Here is a 20,121-nt window from a genome sequence, read left to right as displayed (position 1 = left end):
TTGAATTAGACTGATCCAACATAAAGAAACTGAGTCTTTTGCAAGTTATGGAAAACAAACAAACAGACACTGTAAATCACAAATTACACAGCACCTCCAAAAAATACAAAGCTAGAACTGAGTCAACAGTCCAAATGCATTAAAACAGCAATAAGACTCAAAGTAAGAACGAAAATGAAAAAATAAAATAAAATAGAGACAAAAAGCAGATACGTCTATTTTCCACTTTTAAAAGAATTGACAGAAAAGATTAAAGTCAATTTTTCAGAAGACGACCAAAAATGTCCAAATTAAATGTTTGTGTCTGTCTATAAAACCAAACCGAATGTTATTGCACGATGATGTCATACACACATGTAGATAAATCACAGCATTTGACTGAGAGCAACACGTCCAAATGCTTCCCCACATGATTCATATTCATAAATGTGTGCAGGTATATCACCTGCACACACCCATCAATAATTACATGTCTATATTTGCTGTAAACGTATTTATGTCTGGACATTGTTTTCGGTGCAGCTTGGTCCTTTTCCACAGCCCTGATGCAAAACAAATGTTTGCGTCTGTGGCCTGTAATAAATGGACTTTTCCCCCTGAAATGAGACGGAAATGAGCCAAAGAGGATACAATCTTCTATATTTGCATTTTAAAATGTTCTATTCATATATGCTGTCCCTGTCTTAAACAAACAAACAAACAAACAAACAAACAAACAAACAAACAAACAAACAGTATTCTGTCAGAAACTCCCTCTGACTGTTGTCATCACTTGTTTGTGTCGTTTTGGTTGCTGCACTAAATTACAATTAGAAAAAGCGGTTTGTGTGTTTTTATAGGAAACTCCATAAATCATCTGGATTATGAAACCCAGGAGGCTTCAGTGAAGTCTAAATGTTTTGGATTTGATGTCAGACTTGTCTAACAGGACTGAATTCATAGACATGCGCAGTAAATGTTTGCATGTGATAAACACATTGGAGCTGGGGGCGGGGGTTCAAACCTTATGTGGAGCGGACCGGAAGTACCGTCTCACCTCCACTGCGTCGGGTTTTACCGGCGGCTCAGACATTCACCGACTGACCGTCACAACAGCTGGGAACGGATTTTCCGAGCCGTCCACCATGAACATGGTGGCAGTCCCCGCACCGGGAGGATCACGCAGCCAGCGCGGCGGCAGCGGCGGCGGGACTCTCCGGGCTTAGACTTCAGTCTCACCGCCTGCCCTGCTTCGTCACAGACACAGCTCCTTCAGGGGGAAAAGGGTGGCAACCAGCGCCAGACGGAAGGGAACGCAGCTCTGCGCGCGATGTGCCGCTGCTGTGACTCCCGCACGCCAGCAGGAACTCTCCAGACGCGGGGAACGGTCTGAGATCAGAGGATAATCCCGCGGAGGGGCTCCGGGAGGGGGGCTCGTCTCCGTCTTTGCTGTGCGGGAATGTGAGGGGAGGAAATCCAGCCTTATCTCCAAATGAGCAGAGCCTCCGAACGCTCCTCATTACGCAGGAAACACGGCCTTGGAAAGATGGAAAAAGGACTCCAAAGTTTGGGAGCTGTTGCAGAGCGCGGCTTCCGCTGACGCTTTGCACAAGTTTGGCGTGGATCTGAGCCGCAACAGTTAGCGCGGAGCGGATCAACTGCGGCGCAGAGACCCTAAAGACGCGCGCTCGAACCCCCAGGCGCTGCAAGACTTTTGGATCCTCAGCATTTCTAGAGCGGCCGAGCCGCTGCTGGAGCTGCACCCGGGAGCCGCCGCCTGCACGCGCGCAACAAGTTGTAGGCTCTCCCGAGGTAAGCCCACCGTAAAGTTGTGGGTGGAAAATTCCCTCAGCTCTTTCGGGATCACGCGTGGCTGAACAGCGCACTCCTCCAGCAGCCGAGCCCCTCTGTGCGGAGAGCTGAAGGGGGCTTAACGGAGGAGATCCGGGGAGGGAGTTCAGGAAAGGACGGGGCTGCATCCGTGGGAATAGGCCGGTCTGTCAGGCCTCTGGTGGTTTGGGTCGTGGGCTGGACTCAAAAATAACTCTGTTTACATTTTTTTTCGAAGGCAGGAGGAAGAGATGTGAGCTGAGAACATCATGCAGCGGGAATTACGCACCGATCCACGAGCTGGAGCGGTAGGAGTGGGAGCTGAAGACGTTTTAATTACAGGACATTCACATTTTAATTAACTCAATAAATACCCCCCCTCCCCCACTCATGCACCTTTGTTGATTTGAGCTCTAATGATGAGAAAGTCGTTAATCTGCTGATCTGATCCTTTGAGGTTTGTCCCAAACAAATCCCGCTCCAGGACCGAGCACCTCCTGCAGCGCGGAGCCGCGCACATCCGTTCACACCTTCAGTCCGCATGGACGCGCACACGTTTCTTCTCCACCAAACTTTGTAACTCCAGCCTCATCGACATGTTGCGCGCGTGCAGATGAGCTCATTTCCAGCCGCGCGGCGTCCAACTTCGTAAAGAAAAGTCGCTGCATCGCTGAGCAGGTGAGGGGGGGGGGGGGGGCAGCGAACGTTTTACTGCAACAGGAGGGAGGGGTGGTCGCTGACGCAAACTCCAGATTGGATGATGGTGGGGGCTCAAACAGCTGGACCCGTGCGTCGTGTGCGTGACAGCACCGGCTAGCGCGCGCGCGTACTCTGCGCCGTGCTCTCCATCCACGCAGGGCGACTCTAATAGGCTGTCCGTTTGGTCTTCATCTCCTCATCCTCCTCGCACGTGCACGCATGGCGCCCGCGCATCCCGTCTAGTTGCCTGACCGCCAACTGCTGGAATCCGCGTCACGCCCGCCAACATGGCCTCTCTCCAGCAGCACCGGCAGCTTCTCATGCACGGCACGCAGGTGAACTGCGACTCCTGCGGGGACGGCGCCGTCACCGTGCGCATCTCCAACAGCGCGCCACAAAGACGAACGCCGCCGAGAGCTGCTGACGGAGGGGGGGCTCCCCATAAGGTCAACCCCGACCTCCACAAACTCAGCATCTCTTCCAGCTGCAGCTCAGCTGACTCCAGGCCCGCCATGACCCCCAGGGCGCGCGTGAAGGTGCCCCCGCTCTTTGAACGCTCTGCCGCTCAGTGTTGGGACCCCAAGTTCGACTCCCCCGTCCTGGAGGAGGCCTGTCAGGAGAGGTGCTTCTCTCAAAAGCAGCGCAGGTTCCGTTATGTTCTCTTGTACCTGGCGGTGGCGTCCGGACTCTGGGGGGTGTACTTTGGGGTCTACAGTGACCGCTGCTGTCCCGCCACCTTCATTGCCCCCACTGCCTCCTTTCTGGCCTTACTGATGCTCCTCTTTTTGTTCACGTTCACCCGGCCGTACGTGTGGCTCTACAACCAGACCTCCCTGCTCCTCATAGCCATCACCTTTGCCATCACCTTAGCCCCACAAATACAGACTGCTGGTTACAGTCGGCTGGAATGGCCAAATGGCGGGAATCTCTCCCATGTGTCCGGGAGCAGCGTTCCCTGCATCTCCCCCGTTGGGACCTTCTCCCTGTGCATGGAGGTCCTGCTGCTGTTGTACAGCGTCCTTCATGTCCGTCTGTACGCCTCAGTGTTGCTCGGCCTCCTTTATTCCATCCTGTTCGAAGCCCTGGGGTGGCTGCCGTTGCTCCAGAGCGGTTCTGGTGACACGGGACAGGGGTTGGAGTCAGTGGCCTCTGACTGGGAAAACGACACACTCCGCTGGCTGGGCCCAGCCAAAGGTCTACTTCACCTGTGCGCTCACGCCATCGGCATCCATCTGTTCATCATGTCGGAGGTGCGTTCCCGTAGCACCTTCCTGAAAGTGGGCCAGGCCATCATGCACGGCAAAGAGCTGGAGGTGGAGAAGGCCCTGAAGGAGCGCATGATCCACTCCGTCATGCCCAGACGAGTCGCAGACGAGCTGATGAAGCAGGGCGACGATGAGGGTGGCGGGGAGAATTCTGGGAAGCGGTATTCCTCGGGTGCCTGCTCTGCCTCGGCCGTGGCGGTGGCTGGTGCTGGAGGGGGTGGAGCTTCGCAAGCTCAGAGTGGCGTGAGCTCCAGGAATAACCCACACAACAACCACAAGCAGAAGAAGACCTCCATCCCCCGCGCACAGATCATATTCAGACCGTTCAACATGAAGTGCATGAAGCCCGTCAGCATCCTCTTTGCAGACATTGTGGGCTTCACCAAAATGTCTGCCAACAAGTCGGCTCACGCTCTGGTGGGCCTCCTCAACGACCTGTTTGGACGATTCGATAGGCTCTGTGAAATAACCTGCTGCGAGAAGATCAGCACTCTGGGAGACTGCTACTACTGCGTGGCGGGCTGCCCGGAGCCCCGGCCGGACCACGCCTACTGCTGCGTGGAGATGGGCTTGGGCATGATCCAGGCCATCGAGCAGTTCTGTCAGGAGACGTGCGAGACGGTCGACATGCGCGTGGGAGTCCATACTGGCACAGTCCTGTGTGGCATACTGGGCATGAAGCGCTTCAAATTTGACGTGTGGTCAAACGATGTCAATCTCGCCAACCTAATGGAGCAGCTGGGTGTGGCGGGCAAGGTGCACCTGTCGGAGGCCACGTCGCACTTCTTGGACGACCGTTACCTGATGGAGGACGGACGTGTGGCAGAGAGAGCTGGGCAGAGCGTGATGGAGAAACTCAAGGGTGAGTGGCAGCAAACACTCAGCACTGTTCAAAGCTTGCCAATTGCTTGATTACTTTCAAAAGATAAGGATGCTAGCTGTATTTGACTAGCAGGCTTATCGCCAGAGTTCAGGGCGTTTGCGATAACCTGCATTATGAAAGGTGGGAAGGTGGACTGAAGGAAGGGGAGGCTTAATGAAGACGTGAACCGCTCCACCTTAGCACGTGGTCATCCTGACGGAGTGAGGTCATCTGAGCAGCTGCTCCTGTTCAAACTGTTTTCCAGTCCAATCAGAGCTCAGACATGACCAGGAAGACGGTTCTACCTCCTTTAGCCCTTCTTTACATTTAGGGGCTGGGAACCTGACATCATTGCATTTATTTGTTGGAGCATATAATATTTAAATAAAGCAAACACAGCGAAGCGTTTTGTGAATGAGACGTTTCAGGGCTTCAGCTCCAAACGCGTTGTGACTGAAGCTCATGCTGGTGAGATTAGAAATCTTTAATCTTCAAATACAGCAAATGAATCTGAAATCCTCGCCTCAGAAAAATGTCCCAACGTGCATAACATTTATTGAAATGTGGTGTAAATGATGGAATTACCTGACAGAACCACTGCGTTTGGTTCTTTGGCTCAGGACCAGTCTGGCAGCAGAGACCCGCCTCCGGTTCTGCTTCAGCCGGTACCTGTGGTGTTCTGGCGGGTGTTTGGGTCTTGTTGTGGTTGCGTGGACGGTTGATGTTAGGAGGATTTACTGTTGTGAGTCAGATTAATGCTTTCACTGGATTAAAGCGGCGCTTCGTCGTCGTGTAGTGCCCGCCACCTGCAGGAAAAGTAATTGGAGGCGAGAGCGGACGGATCCATGACAGTTTGCTAAAGGATCAACGTCTGTGTGAAACTTCTGCTGTGTTTCCTTTTCTAACTCCATCCTGACAGACAGATGGACCCTGAAGTTTGCTCAGGCTACAGGCCGTGTCACACAGCCACTACATGCATTTCCCACGGATGAAATGTTGGTCTCTGGTGATCCATGCGTGATCTGGGTCATTCATACGTGTTCCTTGCGTTTATCGATGTGTGCAGACGTCTGTCAACCGTCAGGTCTTTACGTGAATTCGGTTTGGAGCTGATATAAAACCTTTGGTCGGTTGAAAATTACACAGTTTACCAAGTTTATTTGTAATTGTTACATAAATTCTACACAATTGTGTGTGATTTTTGTGAGATGCATACACAAATGTGTGTCCTTTCCACGACTGTTCCACGTTTGTCTAACAGACTTTTCACGCATGAATCACAGATGTAGAACGTTTAGATCACGTATACGGCGCACAGATCCCGTTTAAATTATGTAACCGACACACGAATCACTAATGAATTACAGATAATCAGCAGAATAATCACATGGTTCATGCTCTACGTTGGTTTACATGTTCTTTGCGTGGTTTATTCCTACTTCTGTGGTTTAAATGCGGTTCATTCCTGATACATCTGTGAACATTTCACCTTTTCTCGCTTTTTCCACGTATGACTAATTTTCATCCGTTCAATATGCAGAAAATGTACGTAGTGGCTGTGTGACACGGCCTAAAGCCATAACTGATCAATTTGTGTGACTGCTAGTTTTGTTTAACGGCATTTTTCTCGTCGTCTTCTGATTCTCAACCATCTGAACAAAGAAATACTCAGAAATGCAACTTTAATCTTAATTTTCTTTGTCCTCCATCTGAAAAATGCCACAAGAATATTAAAAAACACCATTTTTTTATAGGAGTGGGTCTTTAAACAGTCAACATGGTGCTAGAAATGGACATTTCCTTTTAGGGGGAAACTGTAGTTTATCCAGTAAAATGAAGTGTTTTACTGCTGATTAGATCAACTCTAGACTTAAGCATCTGACAGGACGGTGGACCTGCACCATAAATCTTGACCTGTTGTGTATTTTGTCCGAGCAAAAATACAGAAAAGAAGCAAAGAGATTTGCAGTCAGCCCACTGATCCCTCCAACAGGGAATTCCTGGCGGACCGTCTAATCTTAGGTCGCCTGTGAGAAGAGACTGTCTGTTCTATTGTCAGACCCTATGACAGAGTGCATTCACACTCGGCTCTGATTGGTACCATTACCGTCTATTTCCAGCCTGGCGAACAGTGACACAGTAAGATATTGACAAGCAGCTTTTGTTGAAGGAGAGAGGAGGGACGAGCGAATAGCGTGGAGTTTCCCACTGAAACCGATTTCCTGCCTGGAGAAGGAGACGGCGCTGACGCGTCTGCTCCAGCTGAGCAGAGGAAGACGACTCTGCTTATCGAGGAGAAGTGGTCGCTATTACAGAAACACGGCCATCTGCTTTGGTTTGTCACAACCATGGAGTTGTGTAACTATTGCTGTGTGAAGAGGACTGAAAAGCTTCATTTGATATGGGGAGACTTGTTAAATCAATAGAGATCTTTATTTGCCCCAAATGACGCCTGCTTGGTGTGTCATTTTTTCGGTTTTTCCTGCGGAGATTATCTCCTTTTGTTTCTGTACACAAACCGATGTCATTGTGATGTCTTTGTGTCCTCCTCAGTGGTTTTATTTTAAGCTGCCTCAGATGTTCCACATTCGAATGAACATCAGTTTTCCTGTCTGACGGGGGTCATCTCAGTTCATCAAAACATAGTTTTGAAAGCCTCCCGGGGTTCCTGCTGGTTCCTGCTGGTTCTTGTTTGGTTTGTTTCCCACTGATTCTTTCCCTGGCATTCATTGATAGACTTTCACCTGTCTGTGCTTGTGGTTTGTCATGTGACCCAGCCTCTGTGATCTCCCCAATCACAGCTTCGCCACAGACCCCCAGCAGGCCCGATGAGTCACCTCGGCTGGCATGCTTGGCGCTTTGTGCGCTGAGGCCATTAATATCTGTCGCTGTGCTGCTGTAGAAGAACTGGATTGTGGTTTAGCACACATTAGTCGCTGCACTCCCATGGACATGAATTAGGATTACGCTGCAGGAAGTGAGCTGATCCAAAATCCAAATCATTTTTAGCCAAGAAAAGAAAAAAGGTAGTTACACTGACGTTCATCGCAACCATTGACTGTAGATGAGGACTGGACTGAGTGACTCCTTCCGCTTGGCGTTCCAAACAGGAAGTGGCTCCAAGAAGCCGAAATCCCATAGACGTCTATATAGAAATAAACAGATATTACTCAATCTATTGGCCAGAAGAATCATTCTTGATCTATTTTTGATCATTCTTTTTTTTCATGATGTTTTTTTCTGTAGTTCAAGTTATAGACTGACCAATCAGATGCCTCAATAAAAGGAAGTGCAGCCTTCTGGCCCCCACATCCACAACCAAATTTCATGTAGCCACTCTCAAGGGGTAGGGGGTGTGGCCTTCCAACAAGCTCCCTCATGATTGGTTAGAGTGGTTGTCATAGAAACAATGATTCAGACCGATCGCCGCTCGCTTACAACATGGCGGCGCCAAATCATAAAGTAAGGCGGCTGAGTTGACCTTATTTGGTTGGAAGTACACAGTAGACAGTTTCACCCACTCATTCCCTCCCTCCCCCACTTCAGTTCTCGTTTACAGTAAATGGTTTGAACCACTGGATAAGGTGAGGGGTCACGTCACCCATAGAAATGTCTCACCTTCTGCTCTTGCGTCACCATCGTTCCCGATACGGGCGCCGCCATGTTGAAACCAGCGATTGGTCCAAGTCGCTCTGAGTCATCGTATCTATGGCGATGACTGTCGCCAGACAGGAGTGATGTTATTGTGGGTCCCCGCCTCTTTCCTCACCTCTTTCTCTTGAACGCTGTGTTTCCATTGACTATGAAATTGTGCAAATTGGATTTGTAATAATTCATTCACCTCATGGAAACACTTAAATTGTGAGCACAGTTTTTGTGTTTAAAGGAGGTGAGGTGTAAAGAAATGGACATATTTCTGCAAACGTCAATGGAAACACTTTTTCCAAATTAAAGGAGTCACGTGACCAACAACTCTTAACCCGCTGGAGCTGCAGAGTCCCCGCTAGTGTTGGGCGAAGCCTGGACAGGGCGCCAGGCCGCGGTCGCTCCGCCGGGCACAGCGAGCTGCAATGCCGGGATCCGGAGCACGTTTGCTTTCTGTGCCGGCACCCAAAAAACCAGCAGCACCTGTACGGGGGTTGACCCGTGCATGTGGCTGACCAAGGCTTTGGGTGAAAATGGAGTGTGAGGTGGCTAGATGGATTTCTGCAGAAATGTAGCCGTCAAACCAGCGAGCAGCAGCAGGCGGCCAAAAGTCCTTTAAAAGAAGAATAGCGTGCAGAAAAGTGACTTCAAAGCTGTTAAATCAAATGTAGCTTCCATGGTTGAAGTGTTTTGTCATTGTGTTCTGCAGATTTTGTACAGCAGAAGTATAGAAGTTGCGTCTAATTGTGTCAGAGGGTCAACAACTCTGATAAGTGTTAATCTGTCTTCTGTGTTTATCATATCCTCTACTTTTTGTTCTGTGGCGCCTTTTCTATCCGTCCACACGTCTTTTTTCCTGTCTCTCTGGTAACGTCCGCCGACCATCTGTTCTTCACTCCCATCCAATCAGCTGCCTGTTCTTCATGCAGACGTTGTTAGAAGTTTGTCACTTTGCTAGAGAATGTCCCAAGTCAGTCGTGTTCATGTGTGTGTTTGCTGGTGATAAGGACGCCATGCCCCGCCCAGCCATGCCCCCCCCCCCCCCCCCCCCGTGTTTCCACCTCTTTATGTACATGAGCGTTCATATAGTCTCCCTTCACAGAGACATTACATCCACATTAAAAACAACATCAATCCCAAAGGGTTTTCATTCTTCATAAAAAACACACCAGACATTTACATTTTAAACTTCAATATCTGTCTTTGAAAACATTTGGATGTTTTCTAAACTAGTTTAATGTCAAATAGAATATAAATGATGGAAGAAAACCTCATATTTTCTCTGTTCCGTAACTGGAAAGTTCTCCCAACATTTCTCCCTTTACAGCACAGAAGGAGTCAGAACAGAGACAACAGGACTGTAAACTCCTTAACCAATGACAAATGAACGACCAAACATGAAGGAAAAGTGTGAAAAAACCAAAACGCTTCATGCTTCAACACTTTGCTTTGCTTCCATAATGAACTGTCAGCTACAAACGACTGCAGGTAGAAAAGGTCTTTCTCTGTTCTCCTCGTCTTTTCAGGAAGACTTCCTGTCTTCTCCTTTTCATGGGAATCTTACCAGACGACTCTTCCCGCCTCCCACATTAGTCTGCCCTTCTATCAATAGCCTCAAGATATAGACTCACAAAGTGTAGACCTATTGAAAAGATTTAGCTTATGCCTTTTTCACATCAAATCCTAGAATATATAACATGACAGGCAGAGTTGATCCTTATCCCCATGATGCTTTGGTCACATGCACCTGGACTGTTTCACCTGCATGGGTGCTGTGGGTTTTTGGGTCGTAGAGGAGCGGCTGCATCTCCAGGTGAGCTTCAGGAGCGTGCACGTGTCACGTGAACAGCACAGACTTTTCCTGCATGAACCACAGATGTATAACATTTATATGGCGTAAACGGCGCACATATCACGTTCAAATGTCGTAAATGACAAATCACTAAGGAATTTTATAAAAGGCACAATAATCACACACGGTTAATGTTCCACGTTGATTTACGTGTTCTTTGCGTGTGTCTATGAAGACTGTCATTCATCCATGTAGATTCCATCATAGAATAGGTTTAAAGGATGTCATGACAACCTTTAAACCTACTACTATGATGTTCTTTGAGTGGTTTATTTGTACTTCTTTTATGGTTTTAACGTGGTTCATTCCTGATAAATCTGTGAAAATTTTACAAAAAGACCACAACTTTTCTCACTTTGTCCACGTAGACTCACGTATGACCAGTTTACATCTGTGCGAGACGTACATAATGCACGTAGTGGCTGTGGGACACGGCCTTCAGAGCAAACAAAAAGCAGGTAACTAATTGCAGTTTAAGGGAATTGCTAAAGTTCACATCAGTATCCTAAAGACAAATCTGCACAAAGGTGTTAAAAAGGACTGTCATTTCCGCCTTAACAAAAAATAAGCAGCCTAGCTTCGGTCTGTAAAGTTGAATCTGATCTGGCTTGTGGTTCCATTCCCATCATACGGGTAAGACGTTTCCATCATAGACATCATCATGTTAAAGAGTAGCATGCTTTGACGCTCTACACTGAAGGATTGTGGTCCAACCCGTCCAGCTGCATCAGTTTTTCAACAACCTTTATGTTTTATTTGATTTCTCACCTGCAGAAGTGATCAGCCCTTTTCCTCAGTAGAAGTGTGTCTCTGTGTTGCATGAAAACACGTGTTCTGGTAAGAACTGGGATGCATCCTGAGGTCTGCTGGGGTTTAGAGCAGAGAGCTCATCACACAGGCACATCTGCATCACCTACGGTAGTGTCCATGGAATGAAAGCCGCCTTTCTGCAGGAACAGCCCCGTTTACCTTCATGATGTACGACATTACGCACTTGAAAACGTTTACTTTGAGGTATTGCCTCAAACTCTTTTTTGCACGAGTGACTTTCCACTCTTTTCCATACTTTGCATTTTAGCCACGACTGTTTTTATCTTAAAACAAAACTTTAAATTTAGTCGTTGTTTACCTGAAGCTTTATTTTGTCAAAGGTGGTCCAAACGTTTACAATGCCCTGATAAGTAAAACGACGTGCATTTTGGAGTAGAAAGGGCCATAAAAGGGCTTTTTGGACTTCTGTTAGGTAGATTGTTGTCGCCGTTCCTTTTTGTAAGGAGACCGGTGGTCCGTCACTGAGCAGCGTCCCCTTTGGGGGAAACTCCACTGACTGTGAGCGCAACCATGAAAAGGTCTTTTATCACCTGTGTGTGTTCTGTCAGAATGACGCCGCCACGGCCCGAGTGCGTCACTGTCGCCGCCAACGTCCTCCACACTGTCGCCGAAGCAAAGACGGGGTAGATCTGCAATAAAAGGGCTTCATCTGGGAGCCGTTTCACATGCAGACCCTCTGAACACTTTGCTGCGACGAAGGTTTTGAGATGAACACATGCTGACTCGCCAAAAAGGAGTTTGGAATCTAAAAGTGGTTCAAGAAGCTGGAACCAGGAAGGAAGAGAGAGAGAGAGGGTATAGAAATGGGAGGGCATTTAAAGGCGTAACGGCCATTGGTTCCATCCGCATGTCCAAATATGGAGCCTTCTGCTACTGTTGGGCTTTGTTCTCATACCCCACCAACATCAAGGGAGAAAACCGCCCAGTCGTACAGGGAGGGGTCTGCAGATGTTGCTGGAAATTGGGGGGGGACAGGCGGTTGAGATGTGAGATGACAGAAGACAGGGAAGACATTACGGAGCAGAGGAAAATTTCTGAGCGTGTATGAAGGAAAACCCAACATTCGTTATTTTTAACCAACATTTTCTTCTTCTAAACAACAAAAAAGAGAAACGGGAGGTTCAGATTGAAGAAATACTCAAAGAAAGAAGATTTGTTTGCCACTTCTGTTTTTAAAATCAGTGGTTTGAATTCATAGGACGAATATGCCTCTGGTGGTATGTGCACCCAGAGGCGGCTGCCTAAGACATTTACAGGCTGGAAACCTAAAAAAATAACCTCTAACACACGGGTTGCTGGAGCCTATCCCAGCTTTTAGGATGGGGGGGTGTCACCTTGAACTGGTCATGAGTCTATTGCTGGGCCTCACACAGACAACTTACAGTCAGTCACCAGTGAACTTCTGAAAGCAGGATCTTGGTCTGTGGAAGGAAACCGTAGGGAGAAGATACAAACTCCACACAGAAGGGTACCAGCTGGGATTTGAACCAGGACCTTTTCACTGTGAGTGCTAACCACTGCACCACCGTGCAACCCACATTTAATTTCCTTTGTGCAAAAATAAAAATTTCCAAGATAAATTGTGTCCTACCAGAAGTTTGGGGAACGTGGTTTGTCTGTCCTCTGAATGAACCCGTTCTGCAAATCATCTTTAGCCTCATTTCCACTGAGTGGTCCGGACCAGTCCGGTCCAGTCCGGTCCGGTCCAGTCCGGTATTTTGAGCGTTTCCATTATAAATGGGACCCATTATTTTCCTCGACGCCGCTCGCCATCTTCTGTCTAACGACATGAAATGTTTTGTAGATACGAAGAACCAAAACCAAAGGAGCTGCTGGACGACCTCCATTGTTGTTGCTGTCAGCTTCACCCCGCATGGACCAGGACGGTCCAACTTTAAGTTGAAATGCTCACCGGAATGGGCTGGACCATTCTGAACCGAACCGGACCATACCACTCAGTGGAAGCAAGGCTCTTGGTTCTTCGTGAGCTTGTTAGTCAGTTTGGCAGACGAGCCTCAGTACATTTTCAGAAATCTGATCTTAGTTGCAGACATTCATTCTGTAACAAACACTACTTTATTTTGAATCATGTTTGTTATTTGGGTTTTTCCAATAATGTGTTAACAGAATCAAATAACAATCCAAAACAGAAAAACACACCTCTTGTAGATCTTTTTCTGGATATAAATTTAATTTACTTACATCCCAAGTTTCTTTTCCTCTCTTTTTTTTCCAGCCGTGTGCTCATAGAGTCAGTGTGAATGTCCAACCCAAGCGCTCATTGCTGACATGTTTGTATCGGCCTCAGTCCAGTCATCCCAATAGAAGCTGTCGCAGCGTCTTCCACCTTCCTTCTACCTGTACCGACCCCATTAAATATTCTCGGGGCGTGTCAGGTAACCAACAGGTGAAAATCACAACATCCAGCATTTTCAGTGGATATCATGTATTCATCACTCACAAAAAACATGTTCCTCCCTCATACAGAACCACAGGTAGGACTAATGTGTTGGTTTTTTTCCATAGTCATAAGTCCACAAAGCTGAGGTTAAAGCACGTCTGTGTCTGAGGGGTTTAAAACTGTAATTGTGCACGTTTAAAAAAACTCTCACATGTTCGTGTAAACCAGACTACTGTGACGAAGCTCTGGAATCGGCTTTTTATCCATGCGAGGTATTCCTGGTAAAGTCCAGCGCACGGAACAGCGGTAGAATCCTTATTCAGAGGGAAACCAGCAGACGCCTGCAGAAATTTTCTTATGTCTCGGGTTAAAAGATCGTAGATCAACTTCCACCGACTGGCGATCTGTCTGGAGTGTGCCCCGCCTTCGCCCATAAGTGGCCGAGATAGGCTCCAGCAGCCCCGTGACCCTGAAAGGGAACAAACGGAAGAAGATGAATGGATGAATGATGATTTGCTTCAACGGTTTGAGCTTCTCAGTGACGCATCTGAAGGCGAATGCTGGGAGTGTCGGCGGACGCCGCGTGGTCACATGACGGCGGCTCTCTGATGAGCTGCTGTGTGCAATCTTTGAGTGTTTGTGTGGAATGTGAAGACTCAGCAGGACTTCCTCTCTGTTCATTCTTCCTCTGCTGTTGATTGGCTGAATTGTTCCTTCATAGCCTTTGTGTTTGCTCTGCAGGCCCTCTGTGCACGTGTTCAAGGTGTCTAAACGCTTGAACTTTCTTTAGTTGTGTGTTCTTTTTCCCCTCAGGACCATTTTTGGGAAATTCACAAATCTTACAGGGACCTGGGGCCTCATTTGTAAAACTTTGCGTAGGATTTGCGTCAGAAGTGGCGTACGGATGAAACATAGGACGTGCGTACGCACAGAAATATTCGGAGTTATTAAACCGTGCGCACGCACATCCTACGCATCTTTCCCTTAATAAATCACAACCGATTCTAAATGCAGCGCAGCTTTTGCGGCTTCATGACACGCCCATAGTTGCCCATAAATAGTCCGTGAAACGCCCACAAATGAATATTCATGGCTTGCTAAATCATGGCAAACACAGAGGGGAAATCAAAAAAACGTAACTTCACTCAATGTGAAGTAGAAGTTATCGTTGGCGAGGTGGAAAAGAGGAGAAAGGTGTTGTTTGGAGGGCACAGTGTGGGCATTACTAATGCCAAAAAGGCACGTGAGTGGCAGACGGCGGCAGACGCCGTAAATGCTGTAGCTTCACAACCTCGGACCGTGGCCGAAATAAAAAAGAAAAGGTCGGACATCAAAGTCGAGGCAAAAAAACGTCTGGCGCTGCATCGCCAGAGTGTGCCTGCCCCTCTTGATGAGAGACAAGCGGCAAGAATTGGGGAATCCCTTAGTGGAGTGGTGACTGAGGTGCAGGGGGACGCCGACGCGCCAAATGCACCGGGTGACACGCCCCCAAAAGCCCGCAGAGGTCCAACAGGACGGCTCGAGGAAGTCAGAACCGGCTCATAAGCCACTCGTCCTCGTTTGCCAGCAAGTCTCCTTGCTGTCTAAAGATGCGTTCACTCCGAATTCTTCCATTTGCCACATCTTCTAAGAGCGCAAGATCAGCCATTGTGCGTCATTCCGCATTGTGATGGGGCATTTTATTTCCCTCTATTTAATTACATCTGACAAGCTACAGATGTCGGTAATAATCCACGTGGAAATGGGAAATTGATCAGCAAATGTAATTTCTTGTTGCTTTCTGAATGGTTGAGACATACGCCATACATTGTTTTATCAAAAATAAAACAAACTAAAGGCATATTCATGAATACCATAATTCTGTAGCTTATGAAGAAATGTTTTAATATGAAAACAACTTTCCCCAGTGGACAATTAATACGTCTATCTATCCATCTGTCTGTCTATCTGCACCTATATCTGCTCCGCCAGACGGACACATTAACCAGAATATCAGTTTTGTACATTATTTCGTTCTGTTAAATATATTATTTATGAGGATGTATTGCACAAAATGCCAATATTGCAGAACATTTTTCACTTTTCTTTTTGCAAATAAGTGTTCATTTGAATTTCTGTTGTAATTTTCGTTTGATTTTTTTTTTATTTGTTTCACTGCTGATCGATCGAACGGGTGTTGGTGTAGCTGTTAATTGTCAGACTTGCTTTGTGAAGTCTTCATGTTATTTCTGAGAGGCAGTATTGTCATTTTCACTTTCACGTGTTTCTTCCATCTGCCGACGGCGTCGCCGTTTCTCATTTCACCCGTTTTTGTGCGTACGCCTGGGTCAGAGCTTGAAGGACCGCACATTTTCCCGTCAAGTTTGCTTTTTATAAATCTCAACTATTGCGTAGAGAGTGGCGTACGCCTTCTTTTGTGCGTACGCAACCTTTACAAATGAGGCCCCTGGACATTTTATGGGGACAGTCTGAGGCCTCAGTCCCATCTGTCCTTACGGGTGGATCCGGGCGGGAAAAGCGGTCCAACCTGTATGGATATCGCTCAGTGAACCTGTAGAGGGAAAATGCTCATGCACATTTCTTTGTGCACGCTGCAGGTCGTAGAGAACACTTCTACAACACGTGAAGGTGAGTACGGGGGACGTAGGTGTGAAGATGGCGTGTCGTACAGATTTTTCAACACCTCCCAAATCCTGCATGAGGATTCCATTAGAGCCGTTCACGTGACACGTGCACGCTCCTCGCTGCAGCCCGACTGTTAGGAATGAGGAAATGAGCCAATCAGAGTGTAGTTTGTGTGGACGTCCTACAGACACCTACGGATCACGTGCACGCCCCGTGCGTGCAGCATGTGTGCGGTCAGGAAGGAGCCAGAACTCACACCTCACTAACGACTAGAGCGTGGCGTGAGGACGCCGGACGACAGCATCACCTGCACGTCATACGTGCGTGGAACTTCCATTATCCCGATGAATACTTCACTACACACTTAACACACACACAACAATGGTACGATCCATTTTCATGAGCCACAAGGGAACGGTAAGACACACCTGCACTCCCCTTTAGATGCAGGCGCTCCTCTCTACGAGCCTCCACAGACCTGAACAACCCAAAAACCTGCAGAACCCGTACAGGTCCATCCCACCGTACGGCTTTATGCCACTAAGCCCCTCCCAGCCCCCTGCTTTGGGTCACTGTTGAAGGTCTGCATCAAGTCCAGATCAAGAGGAACCTTAACCCTAACCACAGAACAAAACTCATTCTGGTCGGGACATCTCAAACTTCAAATGCTAAAGTCCTACAAAGTCCTCATGGGGTCATTCCATTTCAGTTCACCACAACATGCCGACAATGACAGAGGAGCAAGAGAAGCTGTTATTTAATGCGAAGGGGGAGGGTTTGTTGACAGGTGTGGACGAAGATGCTTCGTTCCAAACTCTACAACTGGAATTATTTTCCCGCTTTCTGGAAGAGACGCAGACGATCAAATGTCCTCTTCTCCTCTTAGACTGAGTTTGGTTTAGGTTAGGTTTCAGCCGTCAGTATCATCTCCTTTGAATGAAACGAAATGTCCCAGACAGGACAATGCTGCATGTTTGCAATAGCATATAAACAGCCACATCTCTTAAAAAATTTGAACAGAACATCTCAAGATGTCAGGAAAAGTTCACTGGATGCAGGACTGATGGATGAAAAGTGAAGGAGATGAGCGTCAGAATGAGAGCGGCAGCTGCTGTCACCCAGAACGCCAGAGCGGTTTTTGTTTAGGAGGATTTGTGATTTGTTGTTAGGACAGATAATGCAGCTCAGCAGAGGTCAGTGAACGCCTCTGATGAAATCAGAAGAGGAATTCTGTGGTGTGAAATGTCAGCCTGCCGTGTCTCTTATGCAACTGTGGAGGCATCGCTGCTCTTCAGCGCTGTCTCTTACACCTTCGTCACATATTCACCTGCACGGGGGGAGGGGGGGGTGACGTGCACGATGGCTGAGGATTTCTTGGGTTGTGCGTGGAGGATCCCACAAATGCTGCAGGCACGAGGTGTGCACGTGACCCCGAAGTGCCCGTAGGATGTCCACACAGACGACGCTCTGATTGTTTCAATCCCTCATTTCTAACATTCAGGCTGCAACAAGGAGCGCGCACGTGAACACCCCTAACGGCCTTCTTGCACAGTCCTGGGGGGTTGAAAAAATGAAGAATCTGTGTCTCACCTGCCTCCCCCTCATGTGTTGTAGACGTGTTCTCTACGAGCTGTCGCCGCAGCACGAAGGGAGAAAAATGAACATTTTCTCTCTGCGGGTTCGCTGAGCGATCTACCACCTTGATGTTTCAGGGGGGGGGTCACCTGCGAGCCCCACACAGGTAAGACCGTCTCTCACCTGCAGATGGCCGTATCCACCTGTAACGTTCCACTCCGTTAGACTCAGACCTTCCTGCGTCCGCGGCGAGGCGCCGGTGATGGAGAACACAAAGGCGGGGAAAGCTCTGAAGTGGCTTCGTTGAGATGAAACAACTGTGTAGACGTGAATAAAGATGCTGGACTGTATTTAACACAAACAATAGATTTGAAACATTCAATATTTGTTTTGTGTCGTTTTTTTAGTGTTAGGTGTTGTGTTGAGTGTCAGGAAAGTGTTTGCACAGAACAGACTATTTTTGAATTTCAGATGATCTAAGATTGACTCTACAATTTTAACTGATTGGTGTTTCCACGATACACTATTTTGATTCAATAATCCTCAAATGGAAACTGGAAAAATATATAGATTTAACATCAGGCATATTAACTGGTGATTTGAACTCTTTTAATAAATAGGTAGACCTTCAGTCTTTCATGGAAGCTTATCGCATTTGATTAAAAATAAAATAGACAAGGGATCTTTGTTCCAATTTTAGTTGTGTTTAAATAAAAAAAAAACTTTTTCTCTGTTCCATAGATGCTTAGTTTATGTGCTGAACTGTTTATTTGTGTTTGTGGTGATGCAGAAAATGAATTATTCGATAAATAGGATCCTCTGTTGTGAGCTTTGAGGTTTGCCTTGACCTGCAGAGGCAGGCAGGGACCGTCAACAAAGTACACAAAAACACCCCAGACAAACATGATCATTTCCTCGGTTATTCATCATAAATAATCTCAAAAACATCACAAGCTGTCATTATTGTTAAAACAAACAACATAAACTCCTAAAATCTTTACTCTTTCTCTGAAGCAGCAGATTCCAGTAGTGCAAGTTGTAGATGCGTCCTTATCTCCTCATAAATTTACGAGATTTTTTCCCATAAATCTTTTTCTCGTAAATTTACGAGAAAAAAATCAAGCAATGTAAAAAAAAGATTTTTTGTAAACTGGCCCTAAAACTCTGTCGTAAGTTAGTGTCCCTCACGCTTTATAAATAGTTGTGACTTTGCAGTGTCACCCTTCAAAAGTTGTTGTCGGCCGGACTTGGGACGGGTCGGAGACAGTGTGATTGAAAAGAGAAAGTAACATATTTGGTCCAATGATCCAAGGGGAATAAAAGTAATTAACCTTTTTTTCTAATTTGTTTTGTGCTGTGCACCGGCAGGCAGTGGTTAGCGCTCTTGGCTCACAGCAAGAAGGCCACCGGTTCAAGTCCCAGCAGGGGGGCCTGAAATAGAACATCAATGCTCTTCTTGTGTGGAATTTGCGTGTTCTCCCATGCATGCGTGGGTTTTCTCCCACCGTCCAAAAACATGCGGTTCATTGGTTCCTCTAAATTGTCCATAGGCGTGAATGTGTGTGTGCACGGGTGTGTGATTGTGGCCCTGAGACAGACGGGCGACCTGTCCAGGTCCTCCCCAGCCTTTGCCCACAAGTGGCCGGGACAGGCTCCCCATGACCCCGAAAGGGACAAAATGGATTAGAAGATGAAAAACTGAATTTGCGCTGCATTTTCATCTTTAACATTCAAACACCCACTTTAATGAAATGGTGTTTTTGGTGATTTTCTTCTTTTTCTGAGGATTGAGGACATTTAGAAACAAATATTAAGATTAACATTTATGTAAAGATAAAAAATGCTGAGAGCTCCCAGCAGCGGGGAGGGAAAAAGGGGGCGGGGTTGCTCCAGGCAAACAGTCTTGCCATTTCTAATAAAGTCTTGCCGCTCTGCAGAAACTATGTCCTAGAAAATGAGTGTTTTTCTTTAAATTCAGGCTAAAAACAGCATTATCATCATTAAGAGACAACTGGGAACCCTTTGAAAATAGATCAGAAGAGCGGTTGACCACAGTCAAACCGTGTCCCCTCGTCTGGTTGAATGGATCAGTCGCCGTCCTCTGAGCTGTCCTGACCAGAGCGCCGCGACGTGAAAGCCCGGAGCAGCCCAAACGTGACCCGTACAGATACGGTTCTGCAGCGATGTCCTGTAAACCGTGACCTTTGCCCTCAAAATCATGGCGAGGCGGTGTGAACTTTGCTGCTGACAAAAACAGCGTTCTTCTATCTTTTCCTTAAAGCTGTTTTACCAAACCAAGGTTTGTTTGGAAATTTACAGCAGAGTGAAGATAAAGTGGGACAGCCGAAGACGCTGCAGAACCAAACACGGGGCACGTCAGGAATGCTAAAAATCCAGGACCTTCAAAGACTCCTGGTCTCATCCTTCCGCCTCACCACATCTGTGCCATTTCCACTGTTTTGTCTGCGTCTTGTTGTAGTTCGACAGCAAAAGTCTCCTTCATGTCACTGTGACTGGACTTTTCTGACGATGAACACTCTTTCTACTTGTGTTTTAT

General features: G+C 47.3%; 1 protein-coding gene and 1 long non-coding RNA gene across 2 annotated transcripts in view; both read left to right on the top strand.

The window, feature by feature from the left end:
* The first annotated feature begins 1,066 nt into the window (after positions 1–1,066).
* Positions 1,067–2,196, top strand: LOC144992766 (uncharacterized). Its single transcript, XR_013656883.1, has 2 exons — positions 1,067–1,974; positions 2,048–2,196. It is a non-coding gene; the product is annotated as an uncharacterized LOC144992766 (long non-coding RNA).
* Positions 2,197–2,230: 34 nt separating this feature from the next.
* The window catches only part of adcy9a (adenylate cyclase 9a), a 49,990-nt gene continuing 32,099 nt past the window's right edge, over positions 2,231–20,121 (top strand). Inside the window, exon 1 of the mRNA XM_011480969.4 lies at positions 2,231–4,635. Coding sequence (XP_011479271.1) covers positions 2,796–4,635 — 1,840 coding nt within the window. The 5' untranslated portion in view covers positions 2,231–2,795. The remainder of the gene's footprint in view (positions 4,636–20,121) is intronic.

This window comes from Oryzias latipes, chromosome 1 (genome assembly GCF_053564925.1).
Source record: "Oryzias latipes strain Hd-rR chromosome 1, Olatipes_Hd-rR_3.1".
Classification (NCBI taxonomy): domain Eukaryota; kingdom Metazoa; phylum Chordata; class Actinopteri; order Beloniformes; family Adrianichthyidae; genus Oryzias; species Oryzias latipes.
This window is presented reverse-complemented; position numbering and strand designations above follow the sequence as displayed.